This window comes from Channa argus, chromosome 20, assembly GCF_033026475.1.
Source record: "Channa argus isolate prfri chromosome 20, Channa argus male v1.0, whole genome shotgun sequence".
NCBI classification, from domain to species: domain Eukaryota; kingdom Metazoa; phylum Chordata; class Actinopteri; order Anabantiformes; family Channidae; genus Channa; species Channa argus.
The window spans coordinates 16,604,495-16,629,592 of NC_090216.1; the positions used below are offsets into that span (position 1 = coordinate 16,604,495).

General features: G+C 40.3%; 1 protein-coding gene across 1 annotated transcript in view; it reads right to left on the reverse strand.

The window, feature by feature from the left end:
• Positions 1-25,098, reverse strand: part of cacna1g (calcium channel, voltage-dependent, T type, alpha 1G subunit) — a 256,257-nt gene that overhangs the window by 165,345 nt on the left and 65,814 nt on the right. The window contains exon 3 of the mRNA XM_067487999.1: positions 8,723-8,832. Within this exon, the coding sequence (XP_067344100.1) occupies positions 8,723-8,832 (110 nt within the window). The remainder of the gene's footprint in view (positions 1-8,722; positions 8,833-25,098) is intronic.

Below are 25,098 nucleotides of genomic sequence, written 5' to 3' on the forward strand. Positions count from 1 at the left end.
TGCACAGAGCCCCCTTGTAAACTCCAAATGTTCATGCTGCCCTAAATAATTACAGCAAAATCAATGTATGGCATTAAGATCGAATTTAAGGTCTTATGCTGAGCGGAATCAAACACATCCTGATGGACCTCATCTCAGGATCAATTGAGTTTCTTGCCGATGTTCTTGAGCACTTGGCTCAGTCCTTCAAAAAGTGTTATAATATCATCTGAGCTGCATTTACTGTAATATGGCAGTAGTGTTTCACAGGTGCACACAAGAAAATGATCGAACAAACCAAAAAGTCCACTTTAGTACTTCTCAAACACGTGAAGTTTAGGTGCAAGGGCCATCCGTCCCTGTGAAAACAGTTTCCTGCACTTTCTCTCGAAAAGAAATCTTAGCCACTATGTATGCTAATTTTGCCTGTCACCAGTCTGCAAACTGTCATCACAGAGGTCAGATGCTTTCTGCGCGCACACATACACACACACACACAAAACCACTCAGACAGCCATACATGCCAATGAAAGCCAAGTATTCCTCATGTGGTGAGGACAATAGGGCAGACTAACTGTAATCTGCCATTCAGTTAAGATCCAGTGCTCACAGGTGGAGGGAGATAACAATGTGAGAGAGACTTTTCAGCTCAATCATGGCCATTCATAGCAGCCAGGGTAATAGCACACAGAAACACACACACACATGCAAACTAAAGATCGGAAGTTTCTCAGTCACTCAGGCACATACCCAGCTGAAGTAGAGAATGGGGGAAGGGTGGGGGGCTGAAAGCTCCTATATTAGTTCCACGTAGCTGTAGCAGCACTCTGGATCTACACAAATGTCAGAGGCTCCATCTCAGCGAGGAATCTAAATCTATGGCTACTTCGGCCTGCCAGTCCCTGTCTCTATGTCTTTCTCCCTCTCTCCGTGTATCTTACAGTAGCCCAGTGCTCCCATTGTATTTGCAATGATTTTATTAGCTTGCCGCAGACGTCACTTTGTACTGTAGCTGCGGGCAGGACAATGGAAGGTTAGGTGTGCAGGTCTATTTCATTGAAATCTCTTCTTCAGGGTAAAAAGACCTTAAAAGTCCTTAACAATAAAGCTGCTACATTATAGCAGGAGTTTCACGTTTCTTTGAAATGACTCCATTCATCAGCTATATCATCAGTGATCCCTTTATTTTTCTGTCTTGTGGGCTTTCTGCTGTGTTCTCTCTATATTTTGTCTGTTCAGGTCCGTTTAACACCTGAAATAAAATAGTTGTGTGAAAAACTGCATTAACAAGTTTTTATAAAAATAAACTAAACAAAACTGCCATCTGTTTTTTACATGTCTTCAGACTGTCTTCAGATAAGGTGACTGTAATGCGAAGAAGCATGAACAGGAAGTAACTATAATACAAAATCGCCCTATGGGCAGAACTCCAACCACTGTTTTTTCTATTTTTTTGGTGAACAGCAGACACTGCTCATCACCAGGTAATACAGTCCCTACAGTGAAGCTACAATGGTGGCAGTAATGTGCTATGGGGGCTTCTCAGCAGCAGAGACAGAGAGGGAGATAGTAAAGGTTGGACGCATTAATAAAGATCTCCAATAAACGCAGTGTGAGATCTAAGAGTGACCTGAACACTGACCTGAAGCAAGCAGCCTACACTTAAAATCCATTAAACATCTGTGGAAAGACCTAAAGATGGCAGATCACAAACACTCCCGATCCAAACTGACAGAACTTGAGAGTATCTGCCAGAAAGAATGAAATAAACCAAATCCAAGTTTGAGAAGCCAGTAGAGACTCACTCATGAAGACACAAAGCTGTACGACTGAAAATTCCTGTTAAGTGGATTTGTCTGTTCATTAGTTAATACATTATAAAATTAAAAAAATATGTCATTAGAGGTTATTAAGTGTAAATTGATGAGCAGAATGTGCTTACCTGCTCACTTTGAGCTGTGCTAATATGTCAAATAAGTCTTCTAACAACTCAGTCTCTAAACATTAGGTTCCTGAGATACCTAATTTCAACCACATTAGGTTTCCTGCGAACTGTGACTTGTCAGAATATGTTGACAATGTAAATGAAGAAGTGCAAATATGTTGATACTGAACATATCAATAAAATATTTCAAGACAATGTATTTTTTGTCAATCAAAGGCAGGTACAGCAGCTGGTTAGGGTCAGAGGAAGATCGAGAACTGATGTAATACAGGAGTACAATGTAATGCAAGTCCAGGAACTTTCTCGAACTCTAACATCAGTGGTTTTCTTGCCTGAACCGAACCAGACACAGGAGTCAAGAACCGAATCCAGGTCTTTGGCTTAACAGTCCTATGCATGCACACCTGCCATCCACCTCAACCACCTCCTGGCAGCTTCGTTTTCGTCTTAAAGAAAGTATAGTTAATTATTAAGTCATTACATTTGTTATAAAAACGTAATCCCGTTCGCAGTTTAGTTGTATAGGAACAGAAATATTTTAGGGCCTTGGTTGTTTTTAAGGACCACTGAAGGAGGAACAAACACTGTAACTGTCTGCAGAAGAAGAAGCGATTCCTGACTTGCTATTCATCCATTCACACTTGCAATCACACACACATACTCACACACCGATGGGGGAGCTGCTAAGCAGCTGGCCAACACTCAGCAAGCAATTTAGTTGGAGTTCAGTGTCTTGCTCAAGGACACTTCGAAATGTGACCGGAGGAGCCAGGGATTGAACCAACGACTGTGAGATTGGTGGACGACCTTCCTGCGTCACAGTCACCCCGTGGTAAAAGTGGTAAATTATGAAATGTGTAAAGTAATGTGATTATAACACGTAACACGACTTTGATTAGATATTTGTTCTTGGATGTCAAAGTTGCCATACTTATATCCATTTAAGTAAAGTAGTACATATAAAATGTGATGTTTGTTTCTTCACTTAAGTAAAATTCCAAAGTTATTAAGTACAGTGCCGTCCTGTAAAACTCAATCATATTTGAGGAAATGATTTTACTTAAGGGAGTAGAAAAGATTAAGAAGTAAAGAGGGACTGAGGCAACAGCTTGTCATGGCTGTGAAGAGCGAAAACGATGAGTGAGAAAACTGGAGATTCAGTTTGTTCCAGACTGGTCATGTGCCTTGATGATCCGTCATTCTGACGAAGCAGAAAGCAAAGTGGTGAGATCGAAATGGGGGAAATTAATGAGAAAGCATTTAACCTTTAGGCTGCACATTCATCTGCGTTTCAGAGACCAGAGCCACTGAATGAAATCACATCTCATATCCTTGAGTAGAGAGATGGAAGCAGTGGATGGGTGCAGGTTGACCCTAGCAACAGCAGCCTCCAAACCTCCACTCTGCATCTCCAGCTTCTTTTTGTTTTTTTAAACTAAAGCACAAACTATTGTCCAAGCTCACCTCCTTTCCATTCTTCTTAATCCTCTAATTTTCTTTGCTTTCTTCTCTATTGTTTTCCTTTTCTTCCCTTCTCTTTCATTTCCTTTCCTTAAAATGTCCTTTCCTCTCATTACTTTTACTTGTATATTGTCATTCACCTTTTCTTTTACCTTCCTTTTCTCTCCCATTCTTCCATTTCCTCCTCTCAGATCTTCGTTTCATTTCCTTCTTCTTCTTGTCTTTTTTCTTCCCTCTTGCCTAATGGCCCCTCTCCTGATCTATATTTTCCTTATTTCTGATTTCCCTTTCCTTTTCCTTTTCTCCCTTTTTGTCTTTTGTTGTTTTGTTTTTTCACTTTACCCCCTTTTTGCTCTGTTTTTGTTATTTCCTTTGGTCATATTTTTTTCCCCTTTTCCACTCTTACCAGTTTTTGCTCTTCTCCTCTCCTCACTTTAACGTCCTTTCCTTTTTCCCCATTTCCTCTTCCCCTTTCTCTTTTTTACTTTCCCATCACTTAATCTGCCCTTCTCCTCTTTTCTTATGGGAGATATCTCATTTTAGAACGAAACTCCTCAGTATCACTGAGTCAGTGGGCAAGAACATAAGAAGGACTTTTTCATGATTCACTCTATTTGGAACCACTTTGCAAGCGCATTATCCCTTCGCTCCACAAGATGAACGATGCCAGAAAACACCCATGTATTCCACTCCACCTACTTGTCTTGATTTCCTCATCCAATGCAGAAAAAAAACTATTTCCTATCAGCTGTGTTTGACAGGAACAACAATTCTCTTCCATTAGTGTTTGCTGGGTTAAAGGATCCTTAAATGAATGGAAACGCCTCCACACATTGTTGATGTTTATTTTCCATCACAGGTAATGCAAACAGAGCGAGCTGCAAAGGGCAGATATGCAGGGAAATATGGTTTCAGTACATCTGGGAGACTCTATTAAATGCCTTGTTTTTAGAAATGTTTACAATGTATCTTCGTGTTTCAACGCTCCTGCTGTCTGTCATCTGTTCTGCTGGGTTGGAATAACGCTTGTACCATCTCATGGTCTGCCTGTAAACTGTGATTTCACCTCACCCTAATGTCTCGCCCTGTCATGATCGCCCCGACCTGAGGTTTGTTCTGTTTCTGTTTTTGTTTCCTTAGTCATTTACCCTGGTGTTCATTTTGTTCATTTTGTTACCTGCCATGTGTTTTTCATATCCTCCTAAGAGTGATTTTTATGTTGGTTCTTGAGTTTTTCTTTAAATAAACCTGTTTATTAGTTTGCTCTCTCACACTGTCTCTTCACTTGGGTCCGTCATGATACAAAATAAGACAGTAGGATCTGGCCCTGAGTCTCGTGATAGGGGGTCACTATGAGGTGATCTAGTTTTGGCTTCGGTATCGAAGCTCAGATTGATAATCAGTCTCATTTGTTGGAAAACCCAGATCGTGGTTCTGTTAAGCAGCAGATAGACTCAAATTACGTCAAAGGCCGCAGAAGTAGAGTTAAACCAAACGCTCAGAACATATGTCAGATATCGGGTGCCCTCTCAGTTAACCTGTAACCATGAGCCTCAGACAGTCCCTAAGGTCGACTCACTGCCCTTTCCATGGAAGGACTTTAATGTCTCCAAGGAGCTATTTTTTTTGAAGACCTAGAGTTCCTTGAGAGGCTGGCCATCTTCTGGAAGCATGATCCAGACTTTGCCCAAGAGGTGGCCTTCTATAGGTGGATGTTCCCAGCCCAGTCACTTTTCCTGTACCTAACTCCAGGTCTGTCAGTCACCAGCCAGTGCAACCTGCTAACCTTCTGTCTGCTCCTGAGTCCCTGCCTGAACCTGTTCCCAGAGCACCTGCTTGCTCTCCTGTTCCAGCCCCTGCTCTGGCCCCTGCTCCTCTTCCATTCCGGATTCCTGCTGCTTGTCCGGGTTCTGATCCTGTTTCTGTGCAGGTCGACACCGCCACTGGTTCTGATCCTGTTCCCCTCTCTGGTCGGCCGACGCTAACCTGGTTCTTTTTTGGTATCCTCCTCTTTTTTTTTTTTTTGTCCTTTCGGCTTATCCCGTGAGTTCAGGGTCACCACAGCGGATCATTGTCTGCATGTTGATTTGGCACAGTTTTTACGCCAGATGCCCTTCCTGACACAACCCTCCCCAATTTCCATCCTCCTCTTACAAGTGATTTTATGTTGGTTTTTGAGTTTTTCCTTAAATATACCTTTTTATTGGTTTACTCCCTCTCCGTTTCTCTTCACTTGGGTCCGTATTTTATACAAAATGTGACACGCCCATTACTTTGCATTTGTTATCTACTAGTTCCCGTGTGTGTGTGTGTGTGTGTTTGTTTCAAAGTTGTGCCTGTGATGTGCATTTGTTTTTTTCTTGATTGTACCACTCAAAGGTTTTTCACCAGGTTGCACTTGTCAGATTTATTAAAAATCAGCAGAGATAAATAAATAAACGCTTTCAAAAGGTCAATTCAATCAACAGGCAAATCACCATAAGCACTTAGGAGATTTTGTTACATGTTATACTTTTAATTTAATTTTCACAGCTGAACTACATGTAATGTACAATGACTACTAACATATCTTATGTAGACTCTGATTTGAAACTAAAAATACTCTTGAAAGTGCTAATATTACTTTAAAAAATTACTAAATAAGTAAATGCCTATAAAGTTGCCAGACTGTGATTGGACCCCAGTCTGCACCCCCACTCTGAATATGCAGGGTCCAGGTACCCTCCAACCCTGATCCTTGCTGAATTACATTTATTTAAATGGTGAAGGAGATTAAAAAAAGAGAAAAGAGGGCAAAAAACTGTTTTAACTTTATCTGTGTCACAACATCATCTGGGAAGGAACTACACTGGCTAGGCACATTCGTGGTAGATTAATCTCGTGAAAGTTGTATTTCTGCTATTTCCCATTCAAAGGGCATTACAAACCCCAATTGTAGCGTGTCTAATAAGGTTCAAACACATCTTGAGCCAGGTGTTTTAGCCAAATACAGACCAATATCTAATCTCCCCTTTATTTCTAAAATAATTGAAAAAGTAGTTGCAAAACAATTATGTGATCACCTTTATAGGAATAATTAGTATGAAGACTTTCAGTCAGGATTTAGAGTTTATCATAGTACAGAAACAGCACTGGTAAAAGTCACCAACGATCTTCTCATGGCCTCAGATAATGGACTAGTCTCTATACTTGTTCTGTTAGATTTTAGTTCTGCATTCGATACCATTGATCACAACATTTTATTACAGAGCCTGGAACATGAAATTGAGGTTAAAGGAACTGCACTAGGTTGGTTTAAATATTATCTATCTGATAGATTTGTTCATGTTAATGATGAATCCTCTATGCACACAAAGGCTAGCTATGGAGTTCCACAAGGCTCTGTGTTAGGACCAATACTTTTTACTTTATATATGTCTCCTTTAGACAACGTTATTAGAAAACACTCCATATATTTCCACTGCTATGCTGATGATACCCAGCTATATGTATCTATGGAACCAGATGAAAATAATCAGTTAATCAAGCTTCAAGCCTACAACACATAAAGGCCTGGATGTCCCATATTTTTTTACTTTTAAACTCAAATTTGGGCCCAAAAATCTCAGAAATATGATGTCCAACCATATTGTTACTATAGATGGCATAAGTCTGGCCTCCAGGACTTCTGCAAAAAAACGTGGAGTTATTTCTGACCAGGATTTGTCCTTTAACTCACATATAAAACAAATCTCAAGAACATCCTTCTTCCACCTACAGAACATTACCAAAATTAGGAGCATCCTGTCTCAAAGTGATACCGAAAAACTGGTCCATGCATTTGTTACTTCTAGGTTGGACTACTGTAAGTCCCTACTTTCAGGATGCCCCAGTAACTCCCTAAAGAGCCTGCAATTAATCCAAAATGCTGCAGCAAGACTGTTGACTGGAACTAGCAAGAGAGATCATATTTCACCTTCACTAGTTTCTCTCCATTGGCTTCCCATTAAATTTAGAATAGAATTCAAAACCCTGCTTCTTACATATAAAGCTCTGAATGGTCAGGCTCCATCATATATAGAAGACCTCATAGCACCATATCATCCCAGTAGACCACTTCGATCTCAGAATACAGGCCTACTTGTGGTTCCCAGAATTTCCAAAGGTAGAATTGGAGGCAGAGCATTTAGCTATCAAGCTCCTCTCCTGTGGAACCAGCTCCCAGTTCAGTTTCAGGAAGCAGACACCCTCTCTACTTTTAACTCTAAACTTAAAACCTTCCTCTTTAATAAAGCTTATAGTTAGTTATAGTTATGCTGCTATAGGCTTAGACTGCTGGGGGACCCACCCCCCAATGCACTGAGCTCTTTTCTTCCTTTTGACCCTCTCTCCTCTCCTCTCACCCCACAATTGTCACCACTGTAACACTTTCCACTAACCCCGACCAGTCAAGGCAGATGGTTGTCCACTCTTAGCCTGGTTCTTGTGGAGGTTACTTCTGTTAAAGGGAGTTTTTCCTCTCCACTTTTGCCAATGGCTTGCTCCAGGGGGAATTGTTGGTTTCTCTCTAAATATCTTTATAGTCTTGACTTTATTCTGTAAAGTGCCTTGAGATTACTTTGTTGTGAACTGGCGCTTTATAAATAAAGTTGAATTGAAAAAAAAAATAGAATTGAATATATCTCCTGTTCCAAGTCTACTTCATGGTTTATATTTCTTCATCTATAAGAGTATGTGACAGCAACTCCTTTACCAATGCACAGAATTATTATAACTATTTCATTAGACTGCTTATTGCTGAAACAACATAATGCATTATACCTGCATTATACACCCAATGGTCAATTTATTAGGTATACCTGTACAATTTAATGCAATCCAATAGAGGTGCTCTGCCATTAATTCTACTTTTACAATGTTATAATTTCTCTTTTTTTTAAGTTGAAACTGTACGAAAGTTAATTATTGAAGTCAAAGTTGTTAGTTGCTTACCTAATTGTAAAACTAATGTTTTGCACACTTCATTTTAAACAGTGTGGCCAAAACTTAGATCTACCTCTTAATATATTGCACTCCATTATGATTTCACTATCCACTTAATAAGCATATGGTAGAATAATTAATTTTCTGACAATTTCAACATAAAAACTGATAAATTATAATCTTGAAGCAGAATTCATGGCTGTGTTGGATTGTTTTAGATTGTACAGGTGGACCTCTTAAATGGCCAGTGAGTGTCCTTTACTGCGTTGTGGATGAATTATGCACAAATATCCAATACAGACTATATGGATTCATTTTTACTTTTGACTGATGACACATTTATTTCATCATAAATTACAGCAATATTAGCCTTACCTGCAGAATCCTGCACCTCTTTGAGTCACAGTCGATGTCCTCACAGGGATGAAACATGCCCAGTGTCACGCAGTTCAGAAGGATCACCAACATTGATGCTCGCTCAAACCATGTGGGCAGCAATTAAGGAATATAACAGAGAAAGGAAAAAAACAGCATGCAGTAATAACTAAAGGACAAACATGTTTTACTCAAGCTCCACTGACCTTCTTATCGATCATTGCTCCCATCTCACCCTGTTGACCAAAGATCTGTTTGCAAGGTGTTCGAAAATTTTTAGCAAGGGCACTGGATAAGCTCTTTAAAGAAAAATGAGGGAACAAAAGCAGCTGATTAGAGAATGGGAGGCAGACAAAGAGGAGGATGAAGCATCTGGCATTTAGGGTTAGTGAATGTGTCTTGATGCATGGTGGATGAATTTTATTGACCACAGGGTCGAAGTGGGCATTCCTAATGTGGTTAGCCTAAACGCCAGCTCGAGCTATGTGACACCAATCAATGATGAGACTAAACACGGATTAGGCTGATACTGCTTCAATGCACACACACACGCACACACCGAACGACACAATTATGCTGGTTGCGGGTGTACACACCAACACACACTTACATATAATGGAGGTTACTGCTGCATCCACAGTCAGCACCCTGCATCCAGCCTGGTTAACAATGTTAGACAGACAGTTTATCATCCATATGTGTGTGTGTGTGTGTGTGTGTGTGTGTGTGTGTGTGTGAGAGTGTGTGTGTGTGTGCCTGCAAACCAAAAGGAAAATAGTGCTTTTCATCTGTGAATGTGTGGAAAAGTACGCACACAGGGTGCAAGGACAAATGACCTGTCTGTCTCTTATCGCATTAGTCCCCACTTGCTCATTCATCCCGCTGACCCAACTGCATTGTGGGTCAGAAGCCCTCCCCCACGGACGATGTCATAAAGTGAGCGCAGCGCAAACAACAACCTCTAAACCCAGATTTTTAACTTCTTGCTTTCATGTTCATCAAAAGCAGCCACAAGAGGCTAGAGTTACAAAGTGTATCAGGCAGTCAGATCAAAGCTTTAAAAACAGATACAAAACACAGACAATTTCATACACAATATATCTCAGACTCACATTCGCCCCAATGTTTAGACTAATAATCTGTGGACATCATCATCTGGATAGTGAACAGCTTGTGTGCAGATGGATGGATGGATGAAGTCAGTCTACTTGTCCTCAAGAATAAGATGCTATGAAAAGACTTGTATAAGGTTTTTGGGTGAATCTGGTGCAGCTGTGCCAATTCTGAGAAAATCTCCAAAAAAGAGATTATTTAAGCAATCTAGTGTTATTGTTGAGGGCTAAATAGAGTGTTTATAATGAAGTCTTCAGCCTCGTGGATCTGAGCACAGGAGGATCAGGGGAGATTTCACGCTTATTGGCACTTAAGCCATTATTAGTCAGGAAATCTTAGCTTTGATTCTGACCAAATGTCCTTTATTTTTCTGTCTCTGGTGAGTCCTTTAGCTCTATGGACGTACAGGAGCTCTCCTTTAATTGTTGGACTGTAATTGTATCTGTTGTCTCAGTGCTCATCCACCACCCAAACCTCCAACCTTTACTTCCTCCCTAACAAAAGCCACACTGATCCCTGCATTGGTCCTTTACCTTGGCACGGAAAATAAATCAAGTGCTGGAGAATCATTCAATATCGATGCAATTCCAAAACATACTGGGGGAGACTGTGGTGCGCTGTGGTAGCTACATACACTACAGTATTGAACAGAAGTGTTGAATAATAGATGCAGGCTGGAAGGAGTCTGTGACCAGAAGGAAGCTCAAGTAGGATCAGCTGGGTAACGATGATTGCATCTGGAAGACAGCACAGGATGATGTCGCACACTGGAGGATGTACAGAAAGTTTAGCGAGTCCAAAGGGATGCAATTAAAAAGATCAGTCAGTATGGAGAGTGGGATCATTAAGGAGGAAACAAAAACTCTGACACTCAAAACTAAAAGTAGTTTAAAAGTGGTGGCGCTGAAAGTTTTAGGGGGAGCAAACAGTTGTTGACACACAGTGGAATCTGCAAAAGTTTGCAATAAAAGGCAGAGAAGGTGGGGCTAATTAAAAATAATGAGCAGCATGGGTCGTCTGTGTAAGCTACTGATATAACCAAACATCAGCAGAGCTAAATACGATGTCACCTTAGTGCTAAAAAGTTTGAGCATCTCATTTAGATCCACCAGGCTCTAGACAAAATAAATCAAATACCTAAGCATCTCTGGATAGACATCTTAGAGGAATTCATGTCACAGTGTGTTTAATTTAGTTCATTTAGGCCTTTAAACACACACAAACAAATCACATAATTTTCTCTGTTATGCATCAGAATATACTCCTGAGTTCTGTCCTGAGCTTTTCAAAATAAAATGGAAATGGTGGATTGTGTCCAATAATGAGAGAGTGTTGCATTAGACAAAACTGAGCTAAGTCTGTGGAATATGAATGATATATGGACAACAGGGACCCTACACTGAAGACATAAGGAACATGTAGTGTAACTGAGGCAGTTCAGTTCTGGCTAAATGATTACATTGCTCTGGCAATAAATCGATTTTTCCAGTCTGTTAGATGTTTCAAATGCCAATAAAAATAACTGGCCACCTTGGAGCTCAGGAACAGATAAGTTAAGCTATTTTTCTAAAAATAGTACAATGAGCAGACCTGAAAATTAATTATCTACATTCTAACATATCAAAATTGGTGGATATCACCAGATACTGTTCCAGAGAGAGTTTCAAACATGTGTGCAACTATTACTAATTGGCCTTGTCCAAATTTAGCAAAGCCAAACTTTTTTTGTATTCAAAACCTGTAAAACCCACTGTTATCTGCACCATAATGTATTCAAGTTCAAGTACAATAAGTTCCCCCTCATTAAAAAAAAAATGGCTGAGTCTGAATAGGTCAGGATGAAAACTTTCAAAAAACAAACAGAAAATAATGTACAACTATGACCATAAACAGCCGAAACAGTGTAAGATTACTTTAGCAAGCTGTGGTTCTCTATCAGAGTACATGCTGAGGTACAGTGTGTTATAGGCAGTTGCACAAATCTTTTCCCTGACCCTGATCCCTGCCTCTAGCATTCTGCAGCTGCAGCAAGACAGCGGCTGGTGTGAAGAGTCTATGAGGTTAGGTGTTGTTTGAGTAGAATTTCTTCAGAGAAGGTGTTTTTAGTGTTGACAGGGAGGCCAGAGTAGCAGGAGATGATTTATATTAACAGCATTTCTATCTAACAATATGTTCATTAAGGAGTTGGATGTATTCATGTGCACAACCTTGCAGTTCAGATCCTTTGTGTGTTTTTTGACACTCCGAGATTTTTATCAATGGGCGGAGAGAACTAATACACCAAATTATCACAGTCTGTGAAAATGATTGGATGAACATTTTTTGCACTTGGCTCAATGGACGATGGTACAAAATTCAGTCATCACAGTGGACTGTCAAAAGAAAAATTGACACAGAGTTTCACCAAAAGCCTAACTTTTTAGCAAAGCTGCTCTCCTCGTGCAGTCATGATTAATAGACACAGACAGGTTGGGCTTCGGAGTTGGACAAGCTGGAAAACTGAGAATTGACTGGCAGACTCAGTATGAGACTATGTAACATAGTTATTCATCTTACAAATACAAAGTTTAAATCACAGACTTAATAATAATAATAATAATGCTATTCTTTGCCACAGGGCTAATGCCAATGCTAACATTTCAAAATTTACGAAACAAGTGAAAATGTCATATATGCACTGGATAATTACAATACAATATAAAGTGAATTGATCCTTTACTGGTACTTTACAGGAGCCTCACATGCATTGACAAGCATTTTAGGACTTGAAAAACACTGAAAAGCAAACCAAAGAATAGAAAGGGAGGGAAAGTCTTGTCTTTCTTTTTTTCTGACAGGTCAGAGCAAGAACTGAAACCCAAGAATAGATTTTCATCTCTCACAACAACTGACATGGCAAGAAAGCATTTTTTAAAGGCAGATGAGTAAGTCCTGTGGACCTGGCTGCCTCCCTCGCTGCCCTTGGGCACACGTGTAAAAAAAGCAGACAAGTTTTACTAGTGCGCTTTCAAATCCTGTAAACTGATGGAGTGTATGAAATGTATTGGCTGTTAGAACAGAATAAAGACTATTCGTTTTTCTTGTTTCCTTGATATATAACAGCACATCAGTGAGGAGGGGAAGCTTGGGCACGGGATGGAGACAAAGCAAAACATTAAATATGAATAATCTGACTAATTTAATCAATAACTCTTCCTCTTCTGCATTCGTCTCTTCCTCAGTCTCTCCAGCTGGTGGGCTATAATTAAACAATAAGGAGAGTGTCTGCATGTTCTGCCTTCACACATGCACACACACAAACACACACACCCACACACCCACACGCACAAACACCTTCATGGTGTCAGCATATAAACAAGCAGTGACGCCCTGAGGGATGGATTCAATTAGAGTGCAGATACACACGGATATGCTCTGTCAAAACTCTGAAAGCAAGAAGTCTGCTCTACACAACACACACACACATATATGCAAACTCACACAACAATGCTTTAATAAGAGAGGCAGCCTTTTAAAACTCATCAACACATCAAAAAAGTATTTTGTGTACTTCTCTCACGGGTCCTTCTCAGCCCCGTCTTACACTCTTAGCATTTCACATGACACAACTGAGCATGCAAATACACGCGCACACACACACGCGCACACACACACTTAAAGTCCCTTTCTTCTTGCCTAATGAAGGAAAACAGTAAGCAAGCCACCTCTGCTTCCCTGCATCACTCTGCTGATTCATTCTGATTCTGTCCGCTAATGATCTGACACCAGACACCAGGAAACAAAGAAGAGCAAATGTTAGTGTAAAAAACAAAACAAAAAAACTTTCAACTCCTCTCAAAAGTTCTCTCCAGCTCTCTGTCTTTCATGAGAGTGTGGTGAATAAATCCTTAGCAGGAAGCGATAAAGCACACACACAATCCTATGCCAATCAACACAGACGAGCCTCAGAATAGATATTATTCATTGTGTTTATGGCAACTCACACAGGATGTGGTTGTGCACCTGTGCTTGCTCTGTCCATCTCCACTCGTACCTCACAGCCTTAGTTTTGTTATGCTCTATCTCAAATTCTGTTTCTGAGCGGCTGATGTGTGCAGAGCTGCACTTAATGTTGCAGGTACATGAGGTTATATCGATCCACCTATATGCTTGTTTTATTATTTAAACCTACACCAGGTATTGCGATCAAATGCAGTAGTGTATAAAGTACAAAAATGTAAAAACAAATTGCACAAATAAACCATGAAATACAATAACGTCACTCGTCACTGAAGAACTGAAGTACTGACAGAAAACAATAAACCCATGGAACTGAATAGTTTGACTGGTGCTCGTTTAATTACAGTTTCTTGTTGGGCTCAATACTTTTTTGTGTAGTTGCACTCAACTGGCAACACCTGTGTTATATATTTACCTATATATACCTGTGCATATTTATATAACATAGTAAGGTATGTCTATGGAACGGTGAGGGGTAGAAATGTGACTCAGGACAGTCTGAAGGAATAACAGTGATAAAAGTCAAAGCTGTTCAAAGCAGGAGCTAAGTAGAGTTAGTTAACAGATCTCGTACACTGTGTTATTATAAGCTATAACCGGGCTTTGGTAGTTAGATGATAACGTCAGTCATTTCTGAAATGAGTTGTATTTTTAACAATTCCTAGACACTAAAAGCAACAATGAATTGTTTCTACGAGTGCTGCAGAAATGTGTTGTTGTCCAAATATGACAGAAAAAATGAAGACGAACAAGGAAATGGTGAAAAAAAATCAAGGTTGGCTCTTGCTGTATGATGGGTAACATCTTATCTTATCATCTTATCAACAGCAACAAAATGCTCTGATAGATTCCATTTGTCAGTGATATCTTAACAAATGGTAGCTTCGCTTCTCATAAAACGCTCATTACAATTCAAAAACACGTTTGAGTCCCAGCTAAAACAGCACGATTATTGCTTACTTTGTACAGTATGAAGTCGAGACTTGATGCAACTCGGTGAAATTCTGACTTCACATCTCCATATTCCGTTCATGAAAGAAATTCAGATCAAACCACAGGGAATTCTTACAGAGGGTGCACGCATGCATCTAGTGCTGATTAAAACTCATTCTGGCCTAAAGTTTAAATATGACAAACTCTGAGTCCTGCACTAGTGAATGAAAGATGTTGCTGCGAAACTGAGCTGGAGGTGATATTTCGCTGTATGTTGTAGTGTGTGTGTGTGTGTGTGTGTGTGTGTGTGTGTGTGTGTGTGCTCTTCCATCAAAAGTTGTCAGTAAGACTCCCATGAAAGGGCCTGAATGGAACAGCAGGGTGTGCGAAGCAGGGAAAAATAAAGAAAATGGGTTTAACTAAGGAAAGAAAGGAAGATGCAGCAAAGAAACACTGAGATGTGGTGCTGGGATTGATTTACTGTAAGTAGAGAGAAAGAAAAGGTAATGATGCAGAGTCTACTGTAGCTTCCATACATAAATTGAGCTTCTGACATGGGAACTGTCATTATGTCAAGTCTGTGAGACTACAGAGCCACAAGTGGACAGTGCACTATAAGGTGGGATTGAAGACAATTGATTAACTGATATTACAGGCCGAGGCCAAATGAATCTTGACTAAGTTGATTCAGTTTAGATGCAAAAATAACTCGATTACAGTGGGAAACAAATGTGATTATATGTAAAGAAAACCAACTGCAAAAAAAAAAAAAACAGAGAATTTTCCAAGTTCCAAGTCTTATGTTGTGTTGAATAGGGCCATATGCAGGGTTTTAGAAATAAAGAGAACCCAATGTGATTGGGTCAGTAAGTTTCTGTTCGTGGTGAACAATAAAGGGACATAATGGTCCTGGGCACAGTGGACATAGCCTACTCTCCCTCTCTCATCTTCATCACCTTCTATCTCTTTCTCTCAGTCACCTTATTTTTCCAAAGCTCAGCTTTGATGATGCAGTCTTTTCGTCTGTAGGCCCGGTGAACACAGGGCCAGTTAAGATGTGAAAATCAGACAGTGGTTTTATCCTGCTTTTGTACAATATCTTTGTAGCACTAAGATATGCTACAGCTACAGGGGCTGTTTAGCTCCTGCTTTGAACAGCTTTGAGATTTATCATTGCTAATATGACCAATTTTATTATACGAACTTCAGAAAAACACCAAGGTGGGAACCTCAATGGCGAGTAAGCCACTGTTTTGAACCAGGCAATCATCACAACCCCTTCTCTCCATCACACTAGTTCCTCATTTGCTCAGAGCTCTGACTTCTCAGTGCAACATAAACACATCGCTCTGAGGCTTCCTCTCCATGGAAGACTGATACTGTAAGTTTTTCTTGGAAGGACTTTCTCAGATTTGGACAGCCTAGATCTGTTGCCTGAAAAGCCCACAGATTTGGATTCATGCAGGAGTTAGTTTGATAAGGGGGACGGTGAATGAAACTTTCTGACAGGAAATCACTGCTGGATGTTATAAAATGGTCACTGTGAAGAGGAATGTTCACACTAAAATCACTGTCTCCACTTCCTTAGCCTCACTACTTTTTCCTTTCTTTTAACATCCGTGACAAACACTCCACTGTTTGTTTTTCGTTTCCTCAGGAGAGCAATGACTTGTCTACAGAGGGCAAACTTTACAAAGCCAAACAACACAGCAACTATACGTGAAGGTGTGCTAAACAGGAAGGAAGGTAGAGCAGGGTTTATCTCGGAGATGTCGGAGGTAGCTGCTGCTGCCTCACCTTTGCTGTTCATCTCCCATAAATACCTCCTTTCTCCAAACCCTTCAAAGCTTTTCTCTCCTCTATGATCACTATTTCTTTCCACTTTTTTTCCCCCTTTTTTCACCTTTCTGTTGGCGTCGTCTTATCCCAGCTACTTTTCTGGGAGGATATTGACAGGAATAAAACTTTTTTCAGAGAAGAGTGCTGAATATGCCAGACTGAAATAAAAAGGAGAGAGCTAAAAAAAAAAAAAAAAGATGGGATATTCATGAAATATTGAGGGTGGCTGCTGCAGCGCTTTCTAAAGTCTGATTCGTCACTGTCATTGTGCATAAATGTGTGCATGTGTGCTCGTGCATGAGCTTGTATTCTCAAGTCCACAATTATGTCTGTGTTTGTGCATGAGCAAGGCAAGAGGACAACGGAGTTTATCAGAAGAACAGATGGCAGTTCTCTGGCTGTATAACTTTTCCCGTTGTGAACAGGTGAACAGAAGACTGCTATTGCTCAGTCTTTGTGTCCCCACCTTACCCCTCTTTTATTTAATCTGATCTTTTAAAGAATAGTTCCATTCCAGATGTCTTAACTGAGGAAACCTGGGTTGGGTATGATAATGTCTGAGAGACAGAATGAAATATGTGGAATATGTTTATCAGATCAAACTGAAAAGCAACTTCTCTCTCTACCAAAAACCAAAAAGTTCTTTGTAGCTAAGAAGCTCAGACAGCTCAGACCATCACGTCTCGTTGGTAAGGGTTAGGGTCCAAAGAAGTCATTTCTGACTGAACAGCTGTCTCCTCTGTCAAACTCAGATGTTCTTGGCTTAGACACATTTTCCAGCCTCTTAAATTTTAAATTCAAACCTGCTGCAGAAAACCATGCAAGAAGTATCGTCGAGGCTCAACTAACATTCAGTCTGAGTCAAAAGGATCAAAGATGTGGATAAGGGGCAACTTTTTGGGCTTCTGGCACATCAGGACATTTGATGTGCTCCAAAACAACATTGTTGTTTTGGAGCTTGAGCAGTTCTACAATGTCCAATTATGGCAGCTGTCAAATCTTTATAAATTGTATTGAGCTTGTTTAAATCTTATTCAAATTGTAATGGATTGGTATCGATATGCCGCGGCTAACTGTGCCGGGAAGATAAATATAAAATTAATCTTTGCTTCCAGAGACCATATTGTCTGCATCTTAGCAGCCATCTGTGGGCTCACATCCTTCTTCCTCCTAACAGGGTCCAATGTTTACATGTCTGTGCAGCGTCAGCACCCATGTTGTGACCATTCAATCGACTCTAGAGAATAAGACATACAGTATATGACATAAACATATGTCACAGCCTTTAGGGAAAAGTCCTGTATTCTTTATTGATCCCTAAAAGGATGAGCCTGCTGTTTGCACACAATAGCATTGATAGACTAATGTGAAGACACAACACTGCACAGAGACTTTATTTCACCAACACATTTTCAAGGCAAATTTGGAAAAAGTGGTATTATATATATATATATATATATATATATATATATATATATATATATATATATATATATATATATATATATATATATATATATATATATATATATATACTGTACCTATGTACTGATGGTACAGTGTAGAATGTGCGTGAATCATATATAATCATTATCATTAATTTTTTGAGACATTTATTAATTTTATTTTATTTGCATCAGAAATAAGCAAAACTAATGTTTACGAGTTTCTGCCCGTGTGTCACACATCAGGCATCATATATATTATGTTCAATTTTATCTTCCTAATTTTCTCCGAAATAAAGGTGGCAAACTGTTTTACGTTCTCTCTCACAAAGCAAAGTAATACTCAACAACCTTTATGGACAAGTGTTCAAAATAAATACTTAAATGGAAGATGGAGGCACAAGTAAGAGCTCCACTGAGATGCTAACTATGAATGCAAAAAGTTACTTTCTTTCTTATTAAAGAAAGACTGCAATAATGTAACACTGCTGCAATGATGATCTTTAGGTTTTAAATGGCTGCTTGTATAACGCTTTTATCCAAAACGCTTTACAACGTTGCTTCTCATTCACCTATTCACACACACACCGATGGGGGTGGCTGACCCTCTGGGAGCAACTTGGGGTTCGGTGTCTTGCCCAAGGACACTTCGACGCGTAGCCAGGAGGGACAGTCATCTTACCAACTAAGCTCCAGCCATCCCACAAAAGCTGATTGATCTCTGGTTATGGTTTCATGAAAGAACGTTGGAATCAAACTCACAAATCTGGCATTAAACCAACTAACCACTCTTGTTTTCCTTTGCATTTTTAAAGATATTGGTTTTGTTTGAATCCATTTACGCTATGACTTTTGAAATATTGTAGCGCTCCCATAACTAAGAAAGTAAAAAGGGAATTGCACAAAAACTTACCGGGACAGTAATTTGTAAATATCTGTTTGTGAACTTAGTAAAGATTATAGCAATTAAAAGGACCATTAAGGTTATAAATAAGCTTTCTAGATTAGGTACTGGAAGGTACATGTCTGCCCAAAAGGTGGCCATGTTACTGTGGAGCGTATAGATATGTGGCATGGAAAATCCTGCTGGTGTAACACTGCAACCGACCGCTTACTGACACGGCTTATCAGTAACCTGAGTCAGGAGCCGGGGAATTAGGAAGGTGAGGGAAATAGATGCATATTGTCACACCGGCTGTATCAGTGCCTACCATATGAGAGGAGGGAGGATGGATGGGAGCGAGACAGCAAGAAGGAGGGGATGTAAGACAGGTGGAGGAATATGTGACAGCATGTGTAATAGACAATGAGGAAAGAACGGGCAGGCAAAAGTGAAGCACAGGGTAAGAAGAAGCATGTTTAATGTCCGTACTGTACAGCTCATTTCACCACAGTGACTGCACTAGCACCTGTGTGTGTGTGTGTGTGTGCTTGGGAGGGTCGGGGGTTAGATAACCAGCCTAATGATTTCCCCTGGGGGACATCGAAGACAGCAAAGACCATTAAACTTTTACCAGGCATATATTATTGATAAAGCCCTCATTCGAAGATGCTGTCCATTTAAAAAGGCAGCAACTTTGTTTCATGCCCCCCCCCCCCCCCCGCTCATGAATATGGATGCATACCGTACACCAGCTAGAATCCTGACACAATGGGGACTCTTAGGACGAAGTATATGGGCAGATCAATTTTTATGTGTGAGTGGTGAAAGAAAGGGCTGAGTTTACAATTTGGCTGCCTTGACAATACTCAGGACAAAACCAGTTTATCTTCAGAGATGCGGGTACGGTGCATCTCCTCCGCTCATTCCTTCCACGTGAGTTTTACATATGAAATGTATGCACCAGGGGGATTGGGGAGCTTCCTAATGCACAAGCAGTCCCTCCACATGTACAGTACACGCGCGCGCAAACACACTAGCACGAGCAAACACACACACCACCCACATCTCTTTAATCAGCCAGGAAACACCCCTGTATCTTGGCACTGCGAACTGTGAGTTGCTAAGCAACATGGGCTTTCATTGGGAAGTATTGTGAAGTCACATCTCTATTGCTGTGGTGTCTGTAGCTGAGGTGATGGGGCAGAGTTGTCGCATTTGAAAGTCTGTGATGTGTCTGACATTTCCCTCGGCAACATCATCAAGCGCTGGAAACCCCTCTTTTCTCTCCAACCACCTGCTAAAACTAAAATTCCCTTTTGTCATCCCATTTACTTAGAGATGATCCCTCGCTATTCACATTGGATTTCACACTGATGGGCCTCAGGTCATTGGCGTACAATTGGATAGCGAGAGCAAAGCATGACCAAAGAGTTGGTCTTGCACTTGTACGGGTATAAAGCTTTAGATCCACAACCTTTAGAGCTGCAAATGTTGCTCCACTCTCCTATTAAATATCACCTGGCCAATGTGTGAGCACAGAGAGGAGAGAGGACAGAGAAAAAGGGAGTGGGAAGGAGATTTCACATTTTCAGTTTAGGAGCTGGCTGGTGACGTAATATTAGGAAATACTGCTTTCTCCACTACAACAGTCAGCAAGAGGGTAGATGGGGAAACTGTATTATAGTACAGTGCAGTAGCTCCTACTACCTTTTGGAGCACTACCTATGCAAATTTTTGCAGTATACTTTTATGATATACAGTATTGGCTCAGTAAAAGGCACCCAATCTAAGACTGGCCACTCAGCAGCATTGTAAAAATTACATTAACCTCATGTTTGCCACTTCTTAGTGTTGAAATGTCTATTACCAAGTGTAATGGCAAACCTCAGTGGCAATTACACTACACGCTTGTTCACGCTTGGTAGCAACAGAGAGGGACTGTGTTCTCTTGCTCACTGGTGTGCGTGAGGACAAGGTGAAAGTACTTAAGTAATCAACAGCTTGGAGAGATCCAGACTTTGGCAGAGAAACACAAACACAAAATGTATCACCCCGATGTAGGACGATACGGCAAAAAGTCAATGAAGCCTTTTGGGGCCACTCAGCCACCAGTTTTCTAAAAGAGCAACAACGCAAACTGCCAAGCGGTTTACCTGTCGAATCCATGTGAATTATGGAAGTCAGAAGAGCCTCCATTTCCGTCTTAACACTTTTTGTGAGAGAAGGGATACATGATGAGGTGGTGGGTGTTAAAATATTACTCTTTGTACACAGAACCAAACATCTGAGACTTTTGGAAACAATTTTGACTGTTCGACCACAGGGAACTATCTAAGTAAGTAAGTTACTTTTAGGCAACCTGTGCAGCTGTTCTGCTGGTTAGGACATTGTAGATGAGAAACATCTATTTACTTTTTTACTATATTTTTACTAATACAGCAAAGCAATGTGGACACTTTAGTGTATTGTATTGGTAAGAACTGGATATCAGGGCCAAACATTAAACCTCTATGGATTAAAAATTTAATAGAGTAAAAACTGACCCTGTTTGTACTTTAAGGTGTCCTGTCAAGTTTTACAGTCTTTTATCATTAGTATTATTATTAATAATGTTATTATTTTGCAGTAATGCAAGTGACCACTGGGTGAAACTGGATGAAAGACTGAGTGACAGCACATTATCCTGCTCTTCTAATACATCTATGGGACACACATTGAAACACTGGACACACATTGCCTGCCTCTGTCTCTCTGTCTCTCCATCTTTCACACACACACACTTGCAGCCAGGAAGTGCTCTCAAGGCTCAGATTTAGCAGATGTGTCCGTCAGACGGGATCCAGCACTATATCAGTCATCTTAATTGACAGAGATGTACTGGCCAGTGTGTGTGTGTGTGTGTGTGTGTGTGTGTGTGTGTGTGTGTGTGTGCGCATTTGCACATACAGGTGCTTGGCACATTGTGTGTTTGTGATTATAAGTGAAAACTTTAACAGCCCAAAGGAACAGACTGCGTGCATTTTAGATGTTTGAAGAGCAAATTATCTCCTGCAGAAATTACTCACGACCAATATATCACAACCAATTGTTGGTGCAGGGAGGACAAAAATGGAGCACTGAGCAAAAACAAAAAACAGAAATGAAGAGGTGAGACAAGAACAAACTGGACAGGCAAACCATGAGAGAGATCAGGGATGAATAACTTATCTGGAGACTAGTATATGAGACCTTTAAGATTTTTAAGAAGCACATAAGACACAACTACTGTCCACTGATTGATGGGCAGGTTGTGGGTTTACACACAAACAGACACACACACCTTAGAAAAAACATATGAAGGCCAGAGGTCAGGGAGTGTTTTCTAGTCCCTGTAGCTTCTAATTCATTAAGACTTGGCTCCCTGTCTTGCACATTCTGCCTCTCTTTCCCAGTCTTGAGTCTGCCACTGCTGCCATTTCATTCATAAACAAAGCTATTTTGAGACCTCCTTTCATTCAGTGGAATTAGCATTGAATGCACAAGCACGCACACGGAAAAATCCACATACTGTATATACGAGTACCTGAGGAATTCCAGTTCAATGCCGCTGCAAAACAAACAGGCCCTTAACCCTTTTGGGAGAGAAGAGACAAAAATCCATCTCTCACTGCACTGAGAGAGGTCAGCTAGTTAACAGAATGAGAGAATGAAGAAAGGAAAGAGCAGGAGTGAAAAGAAAAGGCCAACCCCATAATATGCAAATTGAGGAAAATTACAATTGGAGGAAAATGGTGCCAAAAGCAAGAATCTGCATGATTAACAGGACGACAGTTGTAGCAATAATATGGCCACAACAGAACACAGGCCAGTGCCTACTGTACTTTAGTTTGCACACACACACCAACCTCTAACAGGCACACATGACAACACTCAAACATGTCGGATATTCATGTGTTAGATGCAGTTCAAATATTTAGAGCACTCGGATAGCACTCTGATAATTAGCAATTAGTGCTAACAACATGAAAGCACGCATAAACTCCTGCAGAGCAATGACGACATGCAGATGTACAGCACAAACACACACACACACACACACAGACACACACACACACACACACACACACACACACACACACACAAACAATATAGTCCAAAACAACGTTAAGGAGCCTCCTCAGTTGGAAGGTGCTAAAGTCAAATCATTCCTCCAAAAACTACACCTGGTCTTGTTAAGTTGCTTAAATTATAACTGAGGTTGACCTTAAAACAATACGTGTAAGAAAATAACCTCATATTCAACCTCAAGTATGTTGCTTCTCATAAGCAAATAACCATACGTAGACATTCGAACACACGATGATGCTTTTGCAAGTTCTATGTGCTGAGTAAGACTACAAGGTGGAGCTGAAAGCTCTGGAAAAACCAAGTAAATGGCCCCTGAAGAAAGACAGTATAGTAATACTCATAAAAAATATGTCAGGAGCAAGTGTGTTACTGTATTTTTGCTGCTTTGCACACTTGTCTTTTAGAAGGTGTCATGATAAATGGCATTCTCTATAATTTTCACAAATATCTTTATGGGAATTAACAAAGAAAGAGACTCTTATTTTAAAATAAGTCATGTCATAAGGATGTCAATCTTTGTGTGTTACCATCTGAAGAACTAATAAATAAATAACCAACAATTACAAGAACACAGAACAGCTTGATCCTGCTTTCTCATTCTCTCCTGTTCTTGATAGGAACAAAATAAAAGCATATTTGAACCTAAATCATTTTTTCTTTATTCCTGACTGTGTTGGCCGTGTTCTGCGTCTCTGGTCCACCATCAGGAGACATTTCTCAGAACATGGATGCTGTGGAGATATTTACTGTAATGAAAGAGATTATTTTTGTTTTTACAAGTACCGAAGCCCATTTGTAATGTTGAAAGAGACATTACATTCAGTTGTAGGATAGTAGGCACATTGCCAAAGAACACACACTCACATTTACGAAGAGGCATTTATAGATGTGTGTCAGGTACATGTACAGTGCATATGATCATCCAACAGGATCCCATTTCATTCTTAAAGTGTTGAGGGATCCGTACAAGAGGCAGCACATTCTGTGTGAAAGATGCACACACTGCATCACTAACTTACTGTAGAGACTCACAGCCAATATTTACTACACTACAGACATGTATACTTTAACATTATGAGGTAAATGTAAATGATTAAAAATCTCAGTCACTCAGTGTCTTGTTTTTTTTGTCACTATTGGTGACTCATTGACTTGAGGCTTAAAGGTACATTGTGCCACATTTTTTACATCTTTTAAAAGAAACATGCTCTAATACTTATGTTTAAGAGGTGCTGTGAAAACCTCCCACGACGTAGATTTATTAAACAGTCCTGGCAGCAGGGCAGAGATGTTTGCTTCTGAAAGCATTTTGAGCGACAGAGCCACAGCTTCTGCTTGATTAGTTAATATATTTTGTAACTTCGTAATAACTGCAGTTTGATAAACAGGTCTGTCCAGAAGGGCTGTGGGGAGCATGGCAAAGTGTAACGAGCAAAGCAAAGTTATATCAGCGCAGGGAGAGGGAGAGCTGGCCCGAGGAAAGAGGGCTGATCCTGGGTCGAAAGCTGGCGATAGGTCGTGTCGCACATTGCAGCTCTATCAAAACCTTTAGCACTACATGACCCAACCTAAACAAAAGTCTGAAATGTCAAGGTTTCCTTTCTTGCGACCTCATTCTATCTCCATTATGTAACTATTTGTTAAAGTCCCCACAAGGTCAGTACATAGACCCATAACTACACACAGACAGGGATCTCTAACAGAAGAATTTACTGAAACCTTTAGCCCAGAATCATGGGTCTGAACCAGTAGTATTCACTGAACAGAACTTTGCTTTGCCTCTGACCATAGACTCCTCTTTCTACTCTCCTCCCAGCCAAGCCAATCCTCTGGCTCTGAGCAGCCCATTATACAAAGCAAAAAAGCCATGGCTATAGGCTCCAATAGCTTCTCAGAAAGGGAGAGCGAGGTAGGCAAGGAGTGTGTGTGTGTGTGTGTGTTTGTGTGTGTGTGTGTGTGTGTGAAAGAGACAGAGCCTGTAAACCCCAATGACTCTAAAAGCTTTGCCAATCTCAAAGAATGCCTTGTGGATATTAAGTCTTGGATGACTCAAAACT